This window comes from Elephantulus edwardii, unplaced genomic scaffold (assembly GCF_000299155.1).
Source record: "Elephantulus edwardii isolate Elephantulus edwardi_28Jun2011 unplaced genomic scaffold, EleEdw1.0 scaffold00044, whole genome shotgun sequence".
Lineage (NCBI taxonomy): Eukaryota > Metazoa > Chordata > Mammalia > Macroscelidea > Macroscelididae > Elephantulus > Elephantulus edwardii.
Genome location: NW_006399794.1, coordinates 7,178,380 through 7,197,951, shown reverse-complemented (window position 1 = coordinate 7,197,951; position 19,572 = coordinate 7,178,380). Strand labels below are relative to the sequence as shown.

The 19,572-nt window shown below is 38.5% G+C and overlaps 1 protein-coding gene and 1 pseudogene across 1 annotated transcript; one reads left to right on the top strand and one right to left on the bottom strand.

Moving 5' to 3' along the window:
• Positions 1–3,780: 3,780 nt before the first annotated feature.
• Positions 3,781–5,315, bottom strand: LOC102860878 (annotated as a pseudogene).
• A 3,908-nt stretch (positions 5,316–9,223) lies between these two features.
• On the top strand, positions 9,224–12,467 carry LOC102847299 (olfactory receptor 10T2-like). The gene is made up of 3 exons (XM_006885610.1): positions 9,224–9,248; positions 11,359–11,400; positions 11,614–12,467. The coding sequence occupies exons 1-3, from the start codon at positions 9,224–9,226 to the stop codon at positions 12,465–12,467; spliced, it is 921 nt and encodes a 306-aa protein (XP_006885672.1).
• Positions 12,468–19,572: the final 7,105 nt, after the last annotated feature.

Here is a 19,572-nt window from a genome sequence, read left to right as displayed (position 1 = left end):
AGTTCTAATCCACCAACTGCTCTGAGGGAGAAGAATGAGCAGTGTTCTCCCTTGTGATTTACAAACTCTGAAAATTCCCTTAGGGTCAGCTGTGGGTATGTTCTGACTTGATGTCACACAACAACAACCACTACATAGTTGATGTAGAGTGTCCTGATGGTGTAGTCTGTAGGGAATTATATACTACTAACCCAAAGGCTAAGACTGTCAGTTCAAAATTACCAGAGATTCTAAGGGAGAAATCCAATTGAAGGTCAATTATAAGTCAGTTCTGGCTCTGAAGAATGGCTTCGAGTTGATTATTGATGAAGAATAGTACATGACTCACAAAGAAGGGGAATTAATATGTCAGAGTTCATTACATTTTGAAGAAGAAAACCATACTGAAGATGAAAGAAGGAGTAACGAAGAAAAGGGGGAGAAATGTTTTTAAATGTTACAGTGAAAGAATTAACTAGCGGTTTTTCTAAACTAAATCAGGTGCTTCAATTTCTTGAAAATTTAGGCCCAAATATGGATGCCTTTCCTAAATCACTAGTCAAATTCAAGAAGTAGCAAAAAAAAAAAAAAGTATTGTTGTTGTAAAAGGACTATACTCACAATTCCTCCAGATTTTCTGACTAGAGACAGCATCTCCACTGCCAGGGATAATCTGTTTTCAGCAAGCAAGGACATGCTCTCTGCATATTGCACATTTTATCAAGTCTTATCCTGATGCCATATTCTTTTTGTAGCCCAGTTCCTTAATTATTTGTTTACCGTATAAGTTGAATAAGTGTAGTGAAAGGGCACAACCCTAATGGAAATTAGTAACTTGGCTTCAAAAGAGCTTAGAAGAAGTGTTTTCTAGGACAAACCAGGTTTTAGATAACATAGGAAACCATAGATTGTATAGGAAACTATAGATTGTATTTTCTTAAAAGGTGATGAGTGGAGTTGAGAAAAGATTCCAGAGTGCAAAATACTGGAAGATAGCCCATTAAAGACAAAAGAAGAAGAAAACAGAAAGCATGGAGCTGTGCTGTAATAAGGGTGGGAATGAGAGGTGAAAGTAAGAGCTCATATCTTGGACTCAAGACATGGCTCCATGGGTGTAGGTGGTAACTCACCTATTGACTCATTAGGCCTATTGATACTGGCCTTTAATTACAAGAACGCTTAAAAGTTTTCCAATCACCATTTTACAAAGTTCATCTTTGTACTTTCCCAAATGCAATATTAAGTATTCTCTATTCCCATAGAAATGTTTAAAGACTTTCAGTTGATTAATCCTTCTGAGGCTCAATTTTGAACCATATGTAAGTTCTTTACATCTTGGATCTAGGCCAAATGTTCAGAAGAGTAATTACTCAAGACTTAAAAGAACTCTTTTTATCACACCTTGCTACTTCTTTTCTTAAATGTATAAAGTGGCTCTTACTGCTTTTTGATATTAAAGTATATTTTGCACTTGCTTAGCTTTGCATCTTATGCAATTATTTCAGTTTCTAAAACTTTTGTATGTAAGTGAAAATGCTGAAGTTCCGAAAAAAAACCATACCAGAGATTAAGTCATAGAAACCATCTTTCCAAACCACAAAAATGTATTTTCAAACTAATAGAAGATTATTTTCTTTTTAAATGTGTGTTAGTATGTATGATTTTAGTTTAAGAGTTGTCTTTGGAAAAAAACATAGTTTATTTACCCTAATCTCAAAAGACAATATTGCCATATAATATCAAGTGAACAAATGTTTTAATAGAACTGACATTCAGCTGGCTTTAGAGTTGGTGTGATTAGGTGTCTTTGAGTTGGTCTGGTCTCACAGCATCCCTGTGTATAACAAAAGGAAACACTGCCTAGTCCTAGGCCGTCTGAAGACTGTGAGCACTCCTTTCTATGTTTAAGCTATTTTACAGCCACTGTGTCAATTCATCTTCTTAGTAAGAATCTTCTTTCTTCATTGACTTGCTACTGTGCCCACATAATGTCCTTCTCCAGGGGCTGGTCCCCAGTAAAATGTCCAAAATATATGAGACACATTTTCACCAAATCTGTTTCTAAAGAGCATTCTGGCTATTCTTCGAAGACAGATTTGTTCATTCTTCTGGCAAGTCATAGTATGTTTCATATTCTTGCCCAATACCATGATTCAAAAGTACAACTTCTTCTTTGAACTTGCTTATTCATTGTTCAGTGTTTGCAAGTATATATGTTGATGCTGTTGTTCAGTGCGATTGAGTCAAGTATGACTCACAGACACTACGAACACTGTCCTATCCTGTGCTTTCCTCACAATCTCTGACACACTCAAGCCCATTGCTGTAGTCACTGTGTTAATCCACTTGGTTGAGGGTCTCCCTCTTCTTTGCCGTCCTTGCACCTTCCCAAGCATGATGTCTTTCTCTGACGAATAACCTCTCCTGCCAACACGGCCAAAGTATGTGAGACAAAACTTCCCCATTTTTGCCTCTAAGGAGCATTCTGGCTGCATCCAATGGAAAAAAAATGTTCGTTCTTTGACAGTGTGTGGGATATTTGTCCGTCTTCTCCAGCACCACAATTCTAAGACACCAACACATCTTCTGTCATCCTTAGTCATTGCCAAACTCTCAGAAACATAACAAGGGACTGAAAAGACCATGACCTGGATCAGTCACACTTAAGCCTTCAAACTGACATCATCGTTCCTCAATAATTTGGGGAGTTCTCTGATTGCAGACTTCCCCAGTGCACTCGTCATCATCTCCTGACTGCTGCTACCAAGTGTATTGATTGTAGATCTAAGTAAGATGAAGTTGTTGACATGTCTATTACGTGATTGAAAATATCGTGGCTTATGTTAAGTACATCTTAGTCTTCAAAGTGGAATCTTTGCTTTTTAATATTTCATAGAAGTCTTATGCAGCAGACGTGCCAGTGAAATATGTCATTTGATTTCTTGGCCACTGACTTTTATCTTTGGAAAAATGCACACACAAAGAATAACTGAAATGGAATTTTTATTTGCTGCCTTAGAGGAGTAAGGATTAATGCTGAAGAACAATCAGTAACTATTTTTTCATGTGCAAAATGAAAATTTGTATAATTATTCAAAGGTCAAATGGTGGTCATAGTTCATAATTGTATTGCTGTCCTCCCTGTCCAGCTCTTACTTTGCCCTAGTTATCAGTTTCTCACTTCTTATGGCATATTTGCTTACACAGCAATGCTACCACCAGACGATGATGTTCTCAAGAAGAGAAAGAAGAAAGAATGATGTCAGTGGATTGGAAGAAAGGAAACAAGCAAAGGAGAAATAGAGGGAGGAAAGAGAAATGTAAAGAGGGAGGAAAATCTGTTGTTGAGCCTTCACCCAGCGCAGTGCCTGGTTCCTGGGACACAGTACTTCCTCCACCCGCGGGAGGCTTGCCCTGTTAACATTATCTCTGTCTTCTTTCTGGATTCTCATCATCTGAGCTCTGTAACCCGAATTAATTCTTTTCGGTTTTTTTTTTTTTTTTGGTTGTTTCTAACATAATTGTTTATTTCTCTGGTTTTGACACAGTACACAAGAGAGCAAAGTGTTTCACATCATAGAATTCACTCCCAAATCTTTGGAATGTTCATTTCTTTAGCTAAACTGAGAGTTGCCAGAAAAGCCAGGCATTAGGTAGTGCGCTAAAATAAGGGGAAAGGTGGGGGCGATGCTGACACCATTCCCAGTGGGGTGGGCATGGAGATTTTTAGTCGCAAGCTGATTTTCTAGAACTGTTAGCTGGAAGCTGGAACCATCTCTCGAGGCTCACGGGCCTTGGGCTTCAGTCATCTCCATCGCACAGGTACAGCAGGGTTTTCTGGTCGTCACCCTGGGGTCTTGCTGCATGAAGTGGTCCAGGGACTTGCCATACTTTCTCTTGAATTCAGATCTAATTTTCATGTCCACTTCACTGCAGGAAACCATGATCCTAATCAGGATCTTGTCGCGAGTTCCCTTGCCCTTCATGGAGTCAGACAGTTGGTCAGCAAAGTACAGGGGCTTGTTCTGGATACGCTGGACCAGGTTCAGGAAAGCATTTTCCAAGTCTCCTTTGACTTCTTGAAGCTCTCCAGCATGTCATAAGGACTGCAGCTCTTGTACCTTTCAAACACTTTCTGCAGGTGGCACACTCTGTGCTCTGTCATGATGCTGATCCACTTGGGCTCATCAGTTTCCTTCTTCACGCCAGCATCATACAGCTCCTGGGCATCCTGGTCAATCTGCTCATAGTCAATGATGGAGCCATCCTCTGCTCTTCTGCCCTTGGCAAGGGCAACCATCAGCTTGCAGAAGTCCCCAGGTATGTCCAAAATAATGTCCTTCTCCAAGTAGGTCTTGTACATTTCCTTGTAGACTCTGTTGATTTCCTGCAGCTCCTGGTTGGTCCTGGAGCAGATGATCTCAATGAGGGAGTCCTCATCCGTCCCCAGCCTCTTCCTGGAGGCTTTCAGCTTAGAGGCGTCATACTGAACAGGTGTTTTCAAAAAGCCCAAAATCACTGTCTCCAGGTGGCCAGATAAGGCTGACTTCAGTGCTGATGCAAGTTCCTTTTTGGCCTTTTTGTGGTAGGACCAGCCTCTGTTAATTGCTGCTGTTGTTGTTATGTGCCATCAAGTCGCTTGGGACTCATAGTGACCCTATTTACAATAGCCCTAAACTCTCCTCTGTCCTGTGCCAATCTCACTGCCTCTGACACACCCGTCCCAATTACCCCAGTCACTGAATCAATCCACCTCATAGAGGGTCTTCCCCTCTTACGCCGTCCCTCCCCCCTCCCAAGCATGATGTACCTCTCCAAGGACTTGTCCCTCCTTACAACATGTCCAAAGTATGTCAGACAAATCCCCAGAATCCTTGCCTCCAAGGAGCAGCCAGATTTAACCCTCTCCAGGATGAATCTGTTTGTTTTCTTAGCAGTCCATGGTACATTCAATACTCTTCTCCAGCACCACAGCTCAAAGGCATCGATTTTCCTTCTATCCTCCCTAGTCATTGTCCAACTCTCTGATGCATAACAAGTGATTGCAGAGACCATAGCCTGTATCAGACGCAACTTAGTTTCCAGAGTGACACCATTGCTCCTCAGTACCCTGGAGAGGTCCCTAATAGCAGACTTTCATCGGTCAAAATGTTGACGATGGTGACCACATCCACACCGTTGGTCTTGTTAGCTGTTTCAGTGTTCAAAGCATCCTGTTCCACATCAAAGACGGTGTAAGCCTTGACTGACCTGTATGCACTTGGGGGATGTGGCGTGATCACACTCCAAGCTGAGCTTGCACAGAATTAATGAACAGTAGACATCCTGAAAGAAGCTGGGCCGGGCACCGAGCGCTGTGAGCCTCTCCTCAGATGCAAAGTAGAGCCAGCTGTCCCAAATTAATTCTTATGTTGAGCCTCCAGTATTGTGATAAAAATTTAAAGTTACTAGTGTGATTTTAAAATAATATTTAACTGTAATTAAAGATCATTATTTTTTACCTTTTCTCTGAATTAAATACATCACATATTTTTATTTATGGGGGGATAACAAATAAGCAAGCAAAATGGCATGAAGTATTTAATTTAAAAAAATTCCAAGTCAATATTTTATCACCTAATATCCTTAATTCAACCTCTGTGTCCAGCCTGACTCTCTGCTGAGTTAACTCATATGTAAAACAAGACTTAGCATAAAAAAGAAAGGAAAGGAAAATCCTTGGCCAAGTGAATTGATGCAATGACTCCACTATGGGCTCTTGTGTGTCAGGAAGTGTGAGAATGGAGTAGTATAGAACAGGGTTCAAATCTTTTGTTCATAGCATCACTATGAGTCATACTCAACTTGACAGCACCTAACAACAACATATCTAACCAGTTTAGGCTCTATCTATAGCTTGGTATAGAGTAAGAGACCTGTGAGACTTAGTAATTTTTGAAAGTGGTGGGGGGGTTTTAATGGCACTAAGGAGAAAGTAAAGCATGCATGAGGGAAACATTCATATTCCAAAATGTCCTTTAACTAGCTGAAGACAAATGTCTTGCTCAGAAGAGTAAAAGAGAAACTCTACTAAAAATTATGAAGGCATGCTAGAATAAAAATCAATATTAGGTCATGGTCTTTGCAATTACTTACTATACATCAGAGAGCTGAAAAATTACTAAGGATGACAGAAGAATCAATGCCTTTGAGTTGTGGTGCTGGAGAAGAGTCTTGAACATATCATGGATGACTAAGAAAACAAACAGATCTGTCCTGTGAAACCAAGTTTCTCCTTGGAGGTTAGGAGTTTGAAGCTCTGTCTCACATACTTTGGGCATGTGGCCAGAAAGGACTGGTCCTTGGAGAGGGACATCATGCTCAGAAGGGTGGAGGGACAGTGCAGGGGAGGAAGACCCCAAATGAGATGGATTGATAAAGTAACTGAAACCATGGGGGTTGGTGTGTTGGGATGAGTGAGACTTGCTCAGGACAGGACAGAGTTCAGAGCGTCTGTACATAGGATCATTATGAGTTGCAGGTGACTTGACAGCACATAACAACAACAGCAACAACAATATTGACACCATCAGTGTTACTAAATTTTTCAGAAAAGAATCTTCCAAATAGTTAATGGAAAGTGAGAAACTAAGTAATGTCAAGGGCTAATAGTCCCATGGGCCTCAAAACTCTTATTGTAATCCAGAAGGTAATGAGCTCTAACCATATAGGTTGGAGAGACAATACCCTCTATTCCATAAGAGACTTCATAATTTCAGGTATAAGGCAGACATATCTGTCATGTAAAGGACACAAGTGGCTTGAAAACTGATCCATAATTTACATTGTTAGAATAGCAGGAAACTTCATGTGGGTGGTGAGACAACACCTTGCACCTACAGCTTCATTTTTTTCATGATTTTTAAAAACTAGAAGGTGACTCTCCATTGGCATAAGGTGAGGATTCTATTTTATATTTCCACTTACTATGAACATTGCACCTTAGCCATTGTAATGTCGTCATTACAAATAAGAATTGTACTGATGAAACTAAGCCAACAATTGTACTGAGGATAAAACCCAGTTTTGATTCCCTGTACCTTGTATAGCTGGCACATAGATGAAAGCAAGGGAAGCTTAGAAAATCTGAGACAGAAAATATTATCACAAAGCCACAGCAAACCCAAGTGAAGGGAGAGGGGTTTGCCTGGAAAGACCAGTTACAAGCTGTGGTAATGCTGTTACAGGTAATTTATTAGAAGCAAAGGTAATTGAACATTTTTTAAGGAAGAGTTGCCAAAGGTCTAATATATGTTTTGGCAAATGAAAAAGGACAGAGCAAGTGTGGAGTACTATATGTTAGGTCTATATGCACAGCCATAACAACCATTCCAACAGATACATTTATATTTGTTTAAAGATGATGAAAAATTACTATGAAATGCAATATGAGATTATTTATTTACATATACCAATAGGACAGGGTTCAGATTTGTTGTTCATAGGATCACTAAGATTCATACTGGACTCGACAGCACTGAACAACATAATAGACGAAACATTGTAATTAGAACCCTGGCCCCTGACCACTCAGTCCTTCCTTAACCAACCACACAGTGACTCCACTGCTACTCTGAGTGTAATCTCAATTCTGAGAAGGCCTCCTGGTACAAGGTTTAAATGCTTGACTGCTGATCAAAATATAGGCAGTTTGAACCCACTAATGGCTTCAGGGTAGAAGACATGATGATCTACTCGAATAAGGATTATACTTTAAGAAATTCTCTTAGAGCAATCCTGTTCATTCATACAGGTTCACTATGGGTCCAAACCAACTTGATGATACCTAACAACAATAATAATCTTAAGCCTAATTGTGTACTGTTGTGTGTCAATAAACTGAATAAGAACAAGAATAAAAGTAGTATAGAAGAGTATAAACTCCTTATAAAATTTCCAGTTTCAGCTATAACCCAATAATAAATTTGTAGGCTTCAAATTTCACTTTAAAATGGTCAGAATAAAGCTTAAGAATTTTGGTCATTGTGTATCTCTCTCTCTCTCCCAACTTCTTCCCCCACTTTGTCCAGGTTGACCACTTGATTTTGTAGTCAGGCAGTTGTGATTTATAAATATGACAACAAAGAAAAGCTGCATCAACCCTGACTTTTATGCTGATTGGGTTGGAATAAAGTACTTTCCAAAGACTTGGTGATAAATAGTGACCCATTTTCTACCTTAGAACATTGTTCCTTAACCAGGAATTAAGATTAGCTTCTAGAAAAATGTTTTTATCATTCAAGAGAGAAAAGATAACTAACATAATGGACTCAACTCTATCCAGTCTGGCCATGCTTTTGGTATCATCTTGGGAAGTAGGTCAAATTCATTGTCAAGACTTCTTCTTTAGGAAGTAACAAGAGGTCTATAGGATAACCTAAAATCCAGAAGCGGCCAGAAATTCCTATACTTTCCCTAATTTCTCAAAGAAAGTAGGCATTCATGTTGCAATAGCTCTCTCCAAGGAAGATGCAATAGCAAACTTCTGACAGGAGTTTCAAGGATAGAAATCAGTGTTGTCCCTTTCAATCTATATGAGAGGCACAAATCAAGGAGAGTGAATGTAATACAAAAGGCTTGTCCAGCAAATATTCTCAGTTTCTGTTTCTCAGGTGGTCTTCAAAGGTCTTGTGGTTATGAGAATAATGTCATACTGGGTTTATCATGAAAATAGATGAAAAACAGGAAATAAAAGAACCACAGTGAGAATTTTTAAACCTATCCATGCACCTTTCTTTGAAGGAATGTTCTATTCATCTCTAGAAATGGCCAACCAGAAACTTGGGTTGTGTGTAAGAATGAATAACACTATGAAGGCTTCCCAGACAATTCTTATGTGTCCCCTGCTAAAGAATTAGTGTGTCAGTAAATTCTGATTTGAAGCCTCAGAAAATCAAGGTGTATTTTAGGCTATGTTAAGTCAGTTAGATGCTATTGAGTCAGTTCCAACTCATAGGGATCTTAGTTCAACAGAACAGAATACTACCTGTTTCTGTGCCATCCCAAATTGTTAGTAGGTTAAGCCTACTGAAGACACTGCACCTAATCTTGTTACATCTTCTGTCTTCTTTTTTGCTGGTTCTTAACATACAATGTTTGCCATGCCAGGCTGACAGTAGGAATGTGACGTTCATCATATAGAGGAGGTTGGTGGTAGGATATATGCCTGGACCAAGATGCCATTAATGTACTTGAAGGCAAAGACATGGATTTATCTAGTGGTCAAGAAGGTAATTTTGAAACTCACTGTGCCTGGATATGAGCACCAGCTCGTTTTCTTACCAACTTTATCATGTTTGTGAATTAATTAACTCTCTAAGTAATAGTTTCCTTCTTGAAAACATGAAAGAATATTAGTTTTTTTCAGAAAAAAATTATCAGAAAAAAAGTTGAAACATTTACATGAGAAGTGCTCTGGATGCTTGCTGTTGACAATGTTAAAATAGTCACATTAAGGGTTTTTACACCCTGTGTTGCCTGTGCATGGGATGCTTTCCCACTTAATAGCAATGTAATTGGCTATATAGTGGAATTTCAATTGCAACTGAATTCCACTTCTACAAAGGAATTTTACTGACCATACAACCTAAAGTAGCAACCCATACATTTACTCTTGCTTAACTTTAACAAATTCTCTGTCATTTTTTGTTTATCTGAGATAGGAGAGATCATATTTGGATTTCTCATACTTAAAATTGCCAAAAAACAACAAGCATTAAGTCAATATTCATTTAATAATACACTGTGGATAGCCAATTATATATTCTGTATCTGTTGTTGGGCACTGTTGAGTTGGAACTGACCTATAGTTGACCCTCAGCAAGTTTTCAGAGGCAGTTAATTGCAAGGGAGGAGACTGACCATCTTTCTCCAATAGAGAAGCTGGGGAATTCAAATAGTGTATCTTTGCATTGGCAGTGCAATTCCTTACCACCTAGCCACCAGAGCTCCCCTCTATATTCTAATTTCATTTACTTTCAACTTACTAATTAAAGGATTAAAATACTTAACTTCATACAGTTGTTGGAGAGTTAAGTGAGATAATTCTAACAAATATCTAAGCATATTCTCCAATACATTTTAAATACTGAAAAAATGTTTATTTTTATTTACTTCTATAGTTTGGATTCAGAAATTAAACATATAAAGAATACAGAAACTCATCAACTAAATGTGTATTTTCTTTTTGTTCTTATAGCTCTGTGGACCCTACAGAATACTTTCCAGTCTTTCTCATTGCTATTGATCTCACTCCCCTTTCTCGTCATTACCTTCCTTCCTTTTGCCTCAAAAAGTGCCTGAGCTGAAACCCAAATGACTTGGAAAATCCTTCCATCATTTTCCTGTTGCTGTCTCATACACAGACTGGATATTTAAAGGTCAGAAATGCAAATATGGCCTGAAACAATGACTTTTAGAATTTGAGTTCATTTTTATCAGAACTGTGCTGCAAAACAACCCCTTTTAACCAGTCTGTGAGTTAGAAAATATCCTAATATTTTTGTTTACAGCACAAGAATTGATCAAGTTATCTTGACAAGAATATACACCATCCTGATCTGAAATAGTGTTTCTGTAACCATGTTGACTCTAAGATATACATGGTTAAGAAACAGTTATGGACTCTTAAGCCTTAATTTGTCATCATGATTAGTATATCAGTACAAATTTTAATATACTAAATTCATTGATTAGAGCTACTCATTGGCAGAATTGTTTTTAAAAACCTTTACATTCTGGGGAAGATTTATTAAGGTATTATTTTCTAAGAAATCTTTATGAGTTTCCCTTCCTTCTCCAGAAATTGGAGAAAGCAAGGAATTATTCTTAATAGATTCAGCCAATAATGTTTAGGCCTTCTGTGTTCCAGATTATCATTAGACCATATATGAACATGTTTCACAACTAGTGAAGTTGTTGTTGTGTACCATCAGGCCAGAACCAACCCATAGCTGACCCTTCAGCAGGTTTTTAGAGACAGTAAATCACACGGGAGGTGATTGCCCATCTTTCTCCCACAGAACAGCTGGTGGATTCAAACCACTGGTGTTCAGGATTGCAGAGCAGCTTCTTACCACTAGGCCACCAGAGCTCTTATAACAATTAGTGATAAAGTTCTATATATGAGGACATAAGCAGTTTTATCCCCCATATTTTTCCTCTTTCATGCAGATCTAAGCTGTGAATGAAAGGAGTGTTGGGGTAGGTAAAACCTCAAGAATCCATACAGACTTTTTCTATCTAGAACTAGAATGTAGAATTTCGCCTCATCCCTGAGAATCATGACCTTGAATTTAATTGGATTCACATAGATCTTTTATCTCAATTGTTCTTATTAAGCGTTGTCTTTGTCCTGCTTTGGAACTCTTGATATTTGGCCAGGTGATAGAACTAAGTACAGAAGGGACTTTTAACAATCCTCTCAGAGCCTTGACCTCAACTACCTTTGCAATTGTGGAAGAAAACCCAAGGCCACCAGGAAGATGGAGAACCACACAATAATGCCCCAGTTCCTTCTCTGGGGATTTTCCAGTTTCCCTGAGCTACAACATCTCCTCTTTGTGGTGATTTTCTTCTCCCATATGACTATTCTAGCAGCAAATGTGTCCATAATGGTGGCCATTAAGCTCAGCCACAACCTTCATACTCCCATGTACTTTTTCCTCTGTGGCCTGTCCTTTTCAGAAACCTGTACTACTATGGTCATCATTCCTCGTATGCTGGCAGACCTGTTATCAGAGACCAAGACAATTTCTTTCCCTGAGTGTGCCACACAGATGTTCTTCTTCTTCGGATTGGGAGCTAATAACTGTTTTATCTTAGCTGCCATGTCTTATGACCGCTACACAGCCATCCATAATCCACTGCACTATCCCATTCTGATGACCCGGAAAATCTGCTTTCAGCAGATGATGGCCTCTTTTATGGTTGGGATTCTGATTTCTCTGTGCATCGTAAGCATAATATTCAGCTTGTCCTTTTGTGGCTCTAAAACCATCCAGCATTTCTTTTGTGACATCACACCTGTGGTCTCCCTTGCTTGTGATTATACTGTCCTTCACAAAATGGCTCTTCTTGCATTCACTGCCTTTGTGCTGGTGGGCAGCTTTATTTTGATTATGATTTCCTATGTGTTCATTGTTTCCACAGTTATAAAGATGCCCTCTGCAAAAGGGAGGTATAAAGCCTTTTCAACTTGCTCATCCCACCTCACTGTAGTGTCTATACACTATGGATTTGCTTCTTTTGTCTATTTGAGGCCCAAGAATAATGACTCATTTCGTCAAGATATGTTGATGGCAGTCACCTATACAGTCCTGACACCCCTGCTTAACCCCATTGTTTACAGTCTAAGAAACAAAGAAATGCAGATAGCCCTAAAGAAAGTGTTAGGCAATGCAAATAGGTTTATCACTCAAAGTGTAAATAAAAGAGTCATGAACTTTTAAAATGCATGTAGTTTATTGTTATTAGATGCCCTCAAGTCAACCATGACTCATAGCAACCCTATGAAAAATGGACCTGAACCTTGCCCTATCCCGTGCCATCTTTTTCATCTCTGATACACTAGAGCCCATTCTTACAGTCACTGTGTCACGTCAACTTGTTTAGAGTCCTCTGTGTCCTTTGCTGACCCTCCTCCTTTCCAAACCTGATGTTGTTTCCCAAGGACCTGCCTCTTTTAACAACATGCCCAAAGTGTGTGAAATAAAGTTTCCTCTTAGGAGCACCCTACTTGCATTTTCTCCAAGATAGACTTGTTTGTTCTTTTGGCAGTCCATGGAATATCCATACTCTTTGTCAACACCATAACTCTTCAATCGTCATTATTAATTGTCCAACCTTATAATTGTGATAAGAGTAAGTGAACTAGTAGAGTACTTCCATTAAAAATTATCAATCTGTATAAGAAGTAATTATGGTCCAATTTTCTGAGATTTGCTAGGATCCCCATTTTTCCTGCTACATACTTTCTGCAGATTTAATGTATATTTAAGTGTTGTATTATATATCTCTAATCGTCTCTATGTGCATCCATACATATCAAGCATATAAAAACATTTTGAAACATAATTTTTGTAAATTATCTACTGCATTTGGAGAAAGAAGTCATTCTACAATAGAAGAATAACTGAAAGAGAATGAAGTGAAGATGGACAAGAAAATTCAGAGAGGATAGCCAAGAAGTTTACTAAAAACAAACAAACAAACAAAAAACCCCACACAAAACAAAACAATAGGGGAAGGGAGCTCTAGTGGCCTAGAGGCAAGAATCTGCACTGCAACTCTGAAGGCATGTGGTTCGAATCTACCAGATGCTCTGCTGGAGAAGGCTGAGCAATCTCCTCCTTTACCAGTCAGATCTGATTTGACAGTATAAAACAAGAAAGAAAAAAAAAGAAAAATAAACAACACAAAAATGAGAAAGTCACCACAACTGTATTGTAAAATTAAAAGCACTTTAGGATATTTTCTTTGCTACAAAAATTTGCGACAAGCAAATTTGAAAACTTGAATGAAAGTATTGCCTTTCTGGGGAAACATTAACTAAAACTTGAAACCCCCTTTCAAAAACAAAAAAGACATTTTTACTATACCAGTTTTTATGGGGAGAAAGTAAAATGTCAAGGGTTGTATTAGCATCCACTACCAAAGACCTAAGCTACTAAGTTTCCTAATTAGTTTGTTCAACCTTTAGAAAACAAATGATCCAAATGCTGTTTGAAGAGACTTATAGACAAAACCAATTTCTAATAAATAAATGAAACACTGAGATGTGAACAGCACTTGTATATTACCATGATTTGATTATGGGTATTGTAGTGAGATTCTGTCATCGACTGTGGGAGAAATTGTTGTTGTTAAGTGCTCTCCAGTCAACAATGAGTCATGGTGATCCTATGAACATCTGATCTGAACCCTGCCCTATCCTGCACTGTCCTCACCATCCCTGCTGTACCTACCTGAGCCCATTGCTCCAGTCTCTATGTCAATCTGTCTCATCAAGGGTTTTCCTCTCTGTCACTTACACTCCACCCTTCCAATCATGATGTCTCTAAAACCAAGATATTTTTGAAGTTACATTGTCTAATGACATATTTGAATAGTGACTGCTATAACTTATGCTGTTCAAATGGAGAAGAAAATTGTTATTGAGGTGGACAGATATAGTTACTCCAACAATCGGCTTAAACATAGCAGAGATTGTTATGATAGTGTAGGATCATACATAGAGTCACTGTAAGAGCTGGATCAAGTCCTTAACAACAACAATATGCTGTTATAGAACTGGGATGTGAAAAATGACACTCAGTGGCAGTCAGTAAAAAAGAAGTAATTATATGGTTACAGAGGACTTTGGGGAGAATAGTGTACAATGTCATAGTTAAATAGTATTTCTCCATGAAAGGAGCCCTAATGGCCTAGTGGCAAGAAGCAGTGCTGCAGTCTTAAAGACACAGTTTGAAATCCACCAGCTGCTTCTCAGGGGAAGGGTGGGTAATCTCAGCCTATGAGATTGTCTGCCTCTGAACATACCCCCGGAGGGTCAGACAGATGAGTTCTTACTTGACAAAACACAACAACAATGAAAGGAAAGTTTTATGTTGAAGATGACAAATTAATGACTTAGAAATATAGCAAGGCCTTTTACCACTGGGCAGTTGACAAGCATGAGCCTTGAAGAACCTGACTTATGTAGAGTTCCCAAAGCCACAGGTTCTTCTGGGTACTCCAAGGAGCACCTTTCAGCCTGGCTGGAAGCCACCCTTGACTCAGCTTCAAACTGTCCAGAGCAAGATCAGCAGACATGGCAGATTTACCAGAGAGATTCAGTCAACTGCACTTGCAAGCTAGGGGTGAAGATGAAAGTACAAATCTTCACACAAGTCTAGGAATGAGAAGATGACTCAGAGTCAAAAGATAGCCCATCAGTAAGGGGGGGGGTGTGTGGGTGTGTGTGCGCGAAGTTAAGTTCTAGAAGAATACTAATGTTGGAGATGCACGCAGGCAGTGAGACACATGCGAGTTGTGGGTTTTTTATTAAAAATCAAAATAAAACACCCTACAAAGCGACACACACAGAGCAAGCAGGACAGATGGAATTTGATTGAGGTACTTTAGGGGGGAAAACTGCTATCTGGCTTGAACTCCAAAGGAACCTTTAACTCAGGCAGCAGGAAGGTCCTGGGCACCAAGACAGAAGTGAGAAGCCACATCCAGAAGGTAACAACAGGTTTTCTCCTTGGCCATTCAGGTACTTTGGGGGAAAAAACTGCTGTCTGGCTTGACCATGTGGGAATGCTTAACTCAGGCAACAGGGAAGTCCTGGTCACATTGAAGGAGGTGAGAATCCAATTCCAGAAGAGAACAACAGGCTTCCTCCTTGGTCATTCAGGTACTTTGGGGGGAAAACTGCTGTCAAGCAAAGGAAGCACAAATCTATAAGTACTTCTCAAAACATTGCTGTGGACCAACACAGATGTTTGAGAACCATGGAAGCAGCAAGTGTCAGCAGGGTTCAGCTAGCTTTGGTGAGGTGCAGTGAGCTTTGGTGGGGTGCAGCATGCCTCATTGGGGAGCAGCAAGCCATGGGGGGAGCAGTGATGCACAGCAGGACCCACCCACCAGGAGCAAGCAGGACAGGAGGAATTTAACTGAGGTACTTAGGCGAAAACATGGCTGATTGCTGGACCAATTGTGGGACCCCATCACCTTAAATAGGAGGACATGAGATAGATGGAGCTTGACTGGGGTAGCCCACCCAGTTGTCGAGGGGAAAACTAAGGCTTCCTGGTTTTCCATTCAGCTCTCGCCCCCTGCACACACACCCTGTGTTCGTGTGTGCATGCATCTCCCCCAGGTCCCCAAGTGTTTCTGCATGTGTGCTCACCCACCCTTCTTCTGGAGCAGTGACATCAGATCAAGAACTGGCTATCACCTGGGGCACAAAAAACTCTACCATATCAAAGTCCCAATAGAAGCTGGCTACCTCACTCCCCACACAAGCTCAAAACAAGATATCACCCCCCAAAAGTGACACAGGAGCAATGGATTTCCTGAAGCCAGAAAGTCTGATGGAACTTTCTGACACAGAATTTAAAATAACAATGACTGAATATTTTCAATGGGAGAAAAACAAACCTGAAAAATTATAGGACACTGCAAGAAAAGAAAAAAAATCAGGAGGAACTTAGAAAAATATCCAAAACAATGCAGATCAAACAAATGAAGCATTAGAGATACTAGAAAAACAAGAAACCACGATCCAAAATATGAGGTCCAACCAAGGTCTCAGATGCTATCAACATGACAGAGGAACGCATGAACAGAGTTGAATAGATAGAAAACAGAACCAGTGAAATAGAAGATAGAATTGTCACCACTGATCTGCTAGAACAAGAAGCAGAATCAAAAGAAGGAAAAAGATGAATACCTAAGAATAATGTGGGACACAATCAAGAGAAATAACATGGAAGTAAAAGCATCAAAAAGCTTGTGGAAGAATTACTAGGAAAAAAAGTTCCAGGCATAATGAAGAATGAGAGAATATATATACAAGAAGCTGAGTGAACACCATATAGATTAAACCCCAAAAGAAAAACATCAAAGCGTATCATAGTCAAATTTGCCAGAACCAAAGATAAGGAGAGAATTCTGAAAGCAGCAAGGGATAAACAAAGAGTAACATATAAGGGAGAGCAGATAAGATTAAATACCAATTTCTCAGCAGAAACCATGTGCGCAAGAAGAGAGAGTGGAAAGACATCTACCGAACACTCAAAGAACACAGCTGTCAACCAGTGGAAAATTGTCCATCAAATATGAAGGAGAGATCAAGATATTCCCAGAAAAGCAGAACCTAAGGGAGTTTGTAGAAAGAATACCAGCATTGAAGGAAACACTGAGAGATGTCCTTCTTACAGAAGTGCCACAGAAAGCAGGATGGACCAAAGTAAATAGCAACAACAACAAAAAGAACTCAACAAAATGATAGCAATAACATCTTACCTCTCAATAATCACACTGAATGTGAATGATTTCAATTCACCACTGAAGAGAAAAAAAGCAGAGTGGATAAAAAAAACCCCAAAATCCATCAATATGTTGTCTACAAGAGACACACTTGAAAAATGAAGATAAAGAAAAACTAAAAATAAAAGAGTGAAGAAAAATATACCAAGCAAATGGCAACCAGAAAAAAGCAGGAGTAGCAATATTAATCTCTGATAAAGTAAATTTCAGTGAAAAAGCCATCACAAGGACAAGGAAGTTCACTACATAATGCTTAAAGGGTCAATAGAACAAGAGGACATAAGAATAATAAATATCTATGTACCAAATGAAAAGCCTGCAAAACATATAAAACAAATATTAACAAAACTGAAAAAAGGCATAGACAACATAACTATAGTAATTGGAGACTTCAATATACCACTCTTAAGAAAAGATAGAACTACCAGAAAGAAACTCAACAAGGATACTGAAGAATTAAACCACACAATAATCCAACTCGATCTCATAGATATTTATCGGCTAATGCGCCCCAAAGAAGCACAACATACCTTCTTTTCCAATGTGCATGGAACGTTCTCCAGAATAGATCACATTTTTGGTCATAAGGCAAACAGGAATAAATTAAAAAACACAGAAATTATACAAAGCATCTTCTCAGACTACAATATACTATAAAATTAGAAATTTAAAACCAGAGGATAAGGAGAAAAAACCATATATTTGGAAGCTGAACAACATCTTGCTTGAACATGACTGGGTACTAGAAATTAAAAATGAAATTTAAAAGTTTCTTGAAACAAATGACAATGAAAACACCACTTACCAAAACCTCTGGGAAACAGCCAAAACAATAATCAGAGGTCAATTTAATAGCAATAAGCAAACCCATCAAAAGACAGGGGGAAAAAAATTACAATTAACTTTCTAACCCAATATTTCCAACAAATTGAAAAAGAACAGCAAGAAAACCCAACACCTTCTAAAAAACCTGAAATTATAAAAATTAGAGCAGAAATAAATTAAACAGAAAACAAAAAAAACAATTGAAGCAATCAACAAAACTAGGAGTAACCAACTCCTTGAAAGGTCAAGAAAAATCAACAAACCACTAGCAAAATTAACAAAAGAGAAGAAGAAAAGAAACAGATTATCCGAATAAGAGATGAAACAGGCAAAATCACAACAGAACCAATCAAAAGAAAAAAGGCTAACCATGAAATATTAGGAAAAACTATACTATACTCAAATATGAAAACCTAGAGGAAATGGACAAATACTTAGAAATTCACAACCTACCTAAACTGACACAAACCAAAATTGAACACCTGAAAAGACCCATTACAAAAGAAGAAATTGAAACGGTAATAAAAAACCCTTCCAACCAAACAAAGCCTTGGACCAGATGGTTTTACGAGTGAATTTTATTAAACATTCAGAGAACTGTCACCAATTTTACAGAAACTATTACAGAAAATAGAAAAAGATGGAATTCTCCCAGACTCATTCTATGAAGCAAACATATCCTTGATACCAAAGCCAGGTAAAGACAGCACCAAAACAGAAAACTCTACGCCAAGATCTCTTATGAACATAGATGCAAATATCCTGAATAAAATCCTGGCCAATAGAATCCAACGATACATAAAAAAAGTAATCCACCATGACCAAGTGGGATTCATAACAGGTATGCAAGGATGGTTCAACATAAGAAAAGCAATCAGTGTAATTCATATTAACAAAGCAAAGAACAAGAACCACATGATTCTATCAATTGATGCAGAAAAGGCCTTTGACAAAATGCAACACCCTTTCCTGATTAAAACACTCAATAAAATAGAATTAGAAGGGAATTTCTTCAACATAGTAAAAATTATATATGCAAAGCTGAGAGCAAACATTGTTCTAAATGGAGAGAGATTAAAGGCATTCCCTTCAAGAACAGGAACTACGCAAGGATGCCCACCATTACCTCTTTTATTCAATATTGTATTGGAAGTCATAGCAATAGCAATAAGAGAAGAGAAGGAAATAAGAGGTATCCAAATTGGCAAAGAGGAGGTAAAATTATCTCTCTATGCAGATGATATGATAGTATACTTAGAAAACCCTAAAGAATCTGCAAGAAAACTACTGGACATAGTTGACCAATTCAGCAAAGTGGCAGGATATAAGATCAACATAAGAAAATCAGTTGGATTTCTCTTCAGTGACAAAGAGAATACAAAGCTGGAGCTAAGAAAAACAATATCCTTCATGATAGCTAATCACAAGATTAAATACTTGGGAGTAAATCTAACCAGAAATACAAAGGATCTATTCAAAGAAAATTATAAAACATTACTACAAGAAACAAAAAGAAGCCTGGAAAAATGGAAGAATATCCCTTGCTCATGGATAGGAAGACTCAATATTGTGAAAATGACAATACTACCAAAGGCAATGTACAAGTTGAATGAAATCCCAATACAAATACCAATCCCATTCTTCAACAAGATGGAAAAGACAATCTCTAGTTTCATTTGGCATGGGGAGAGGCCT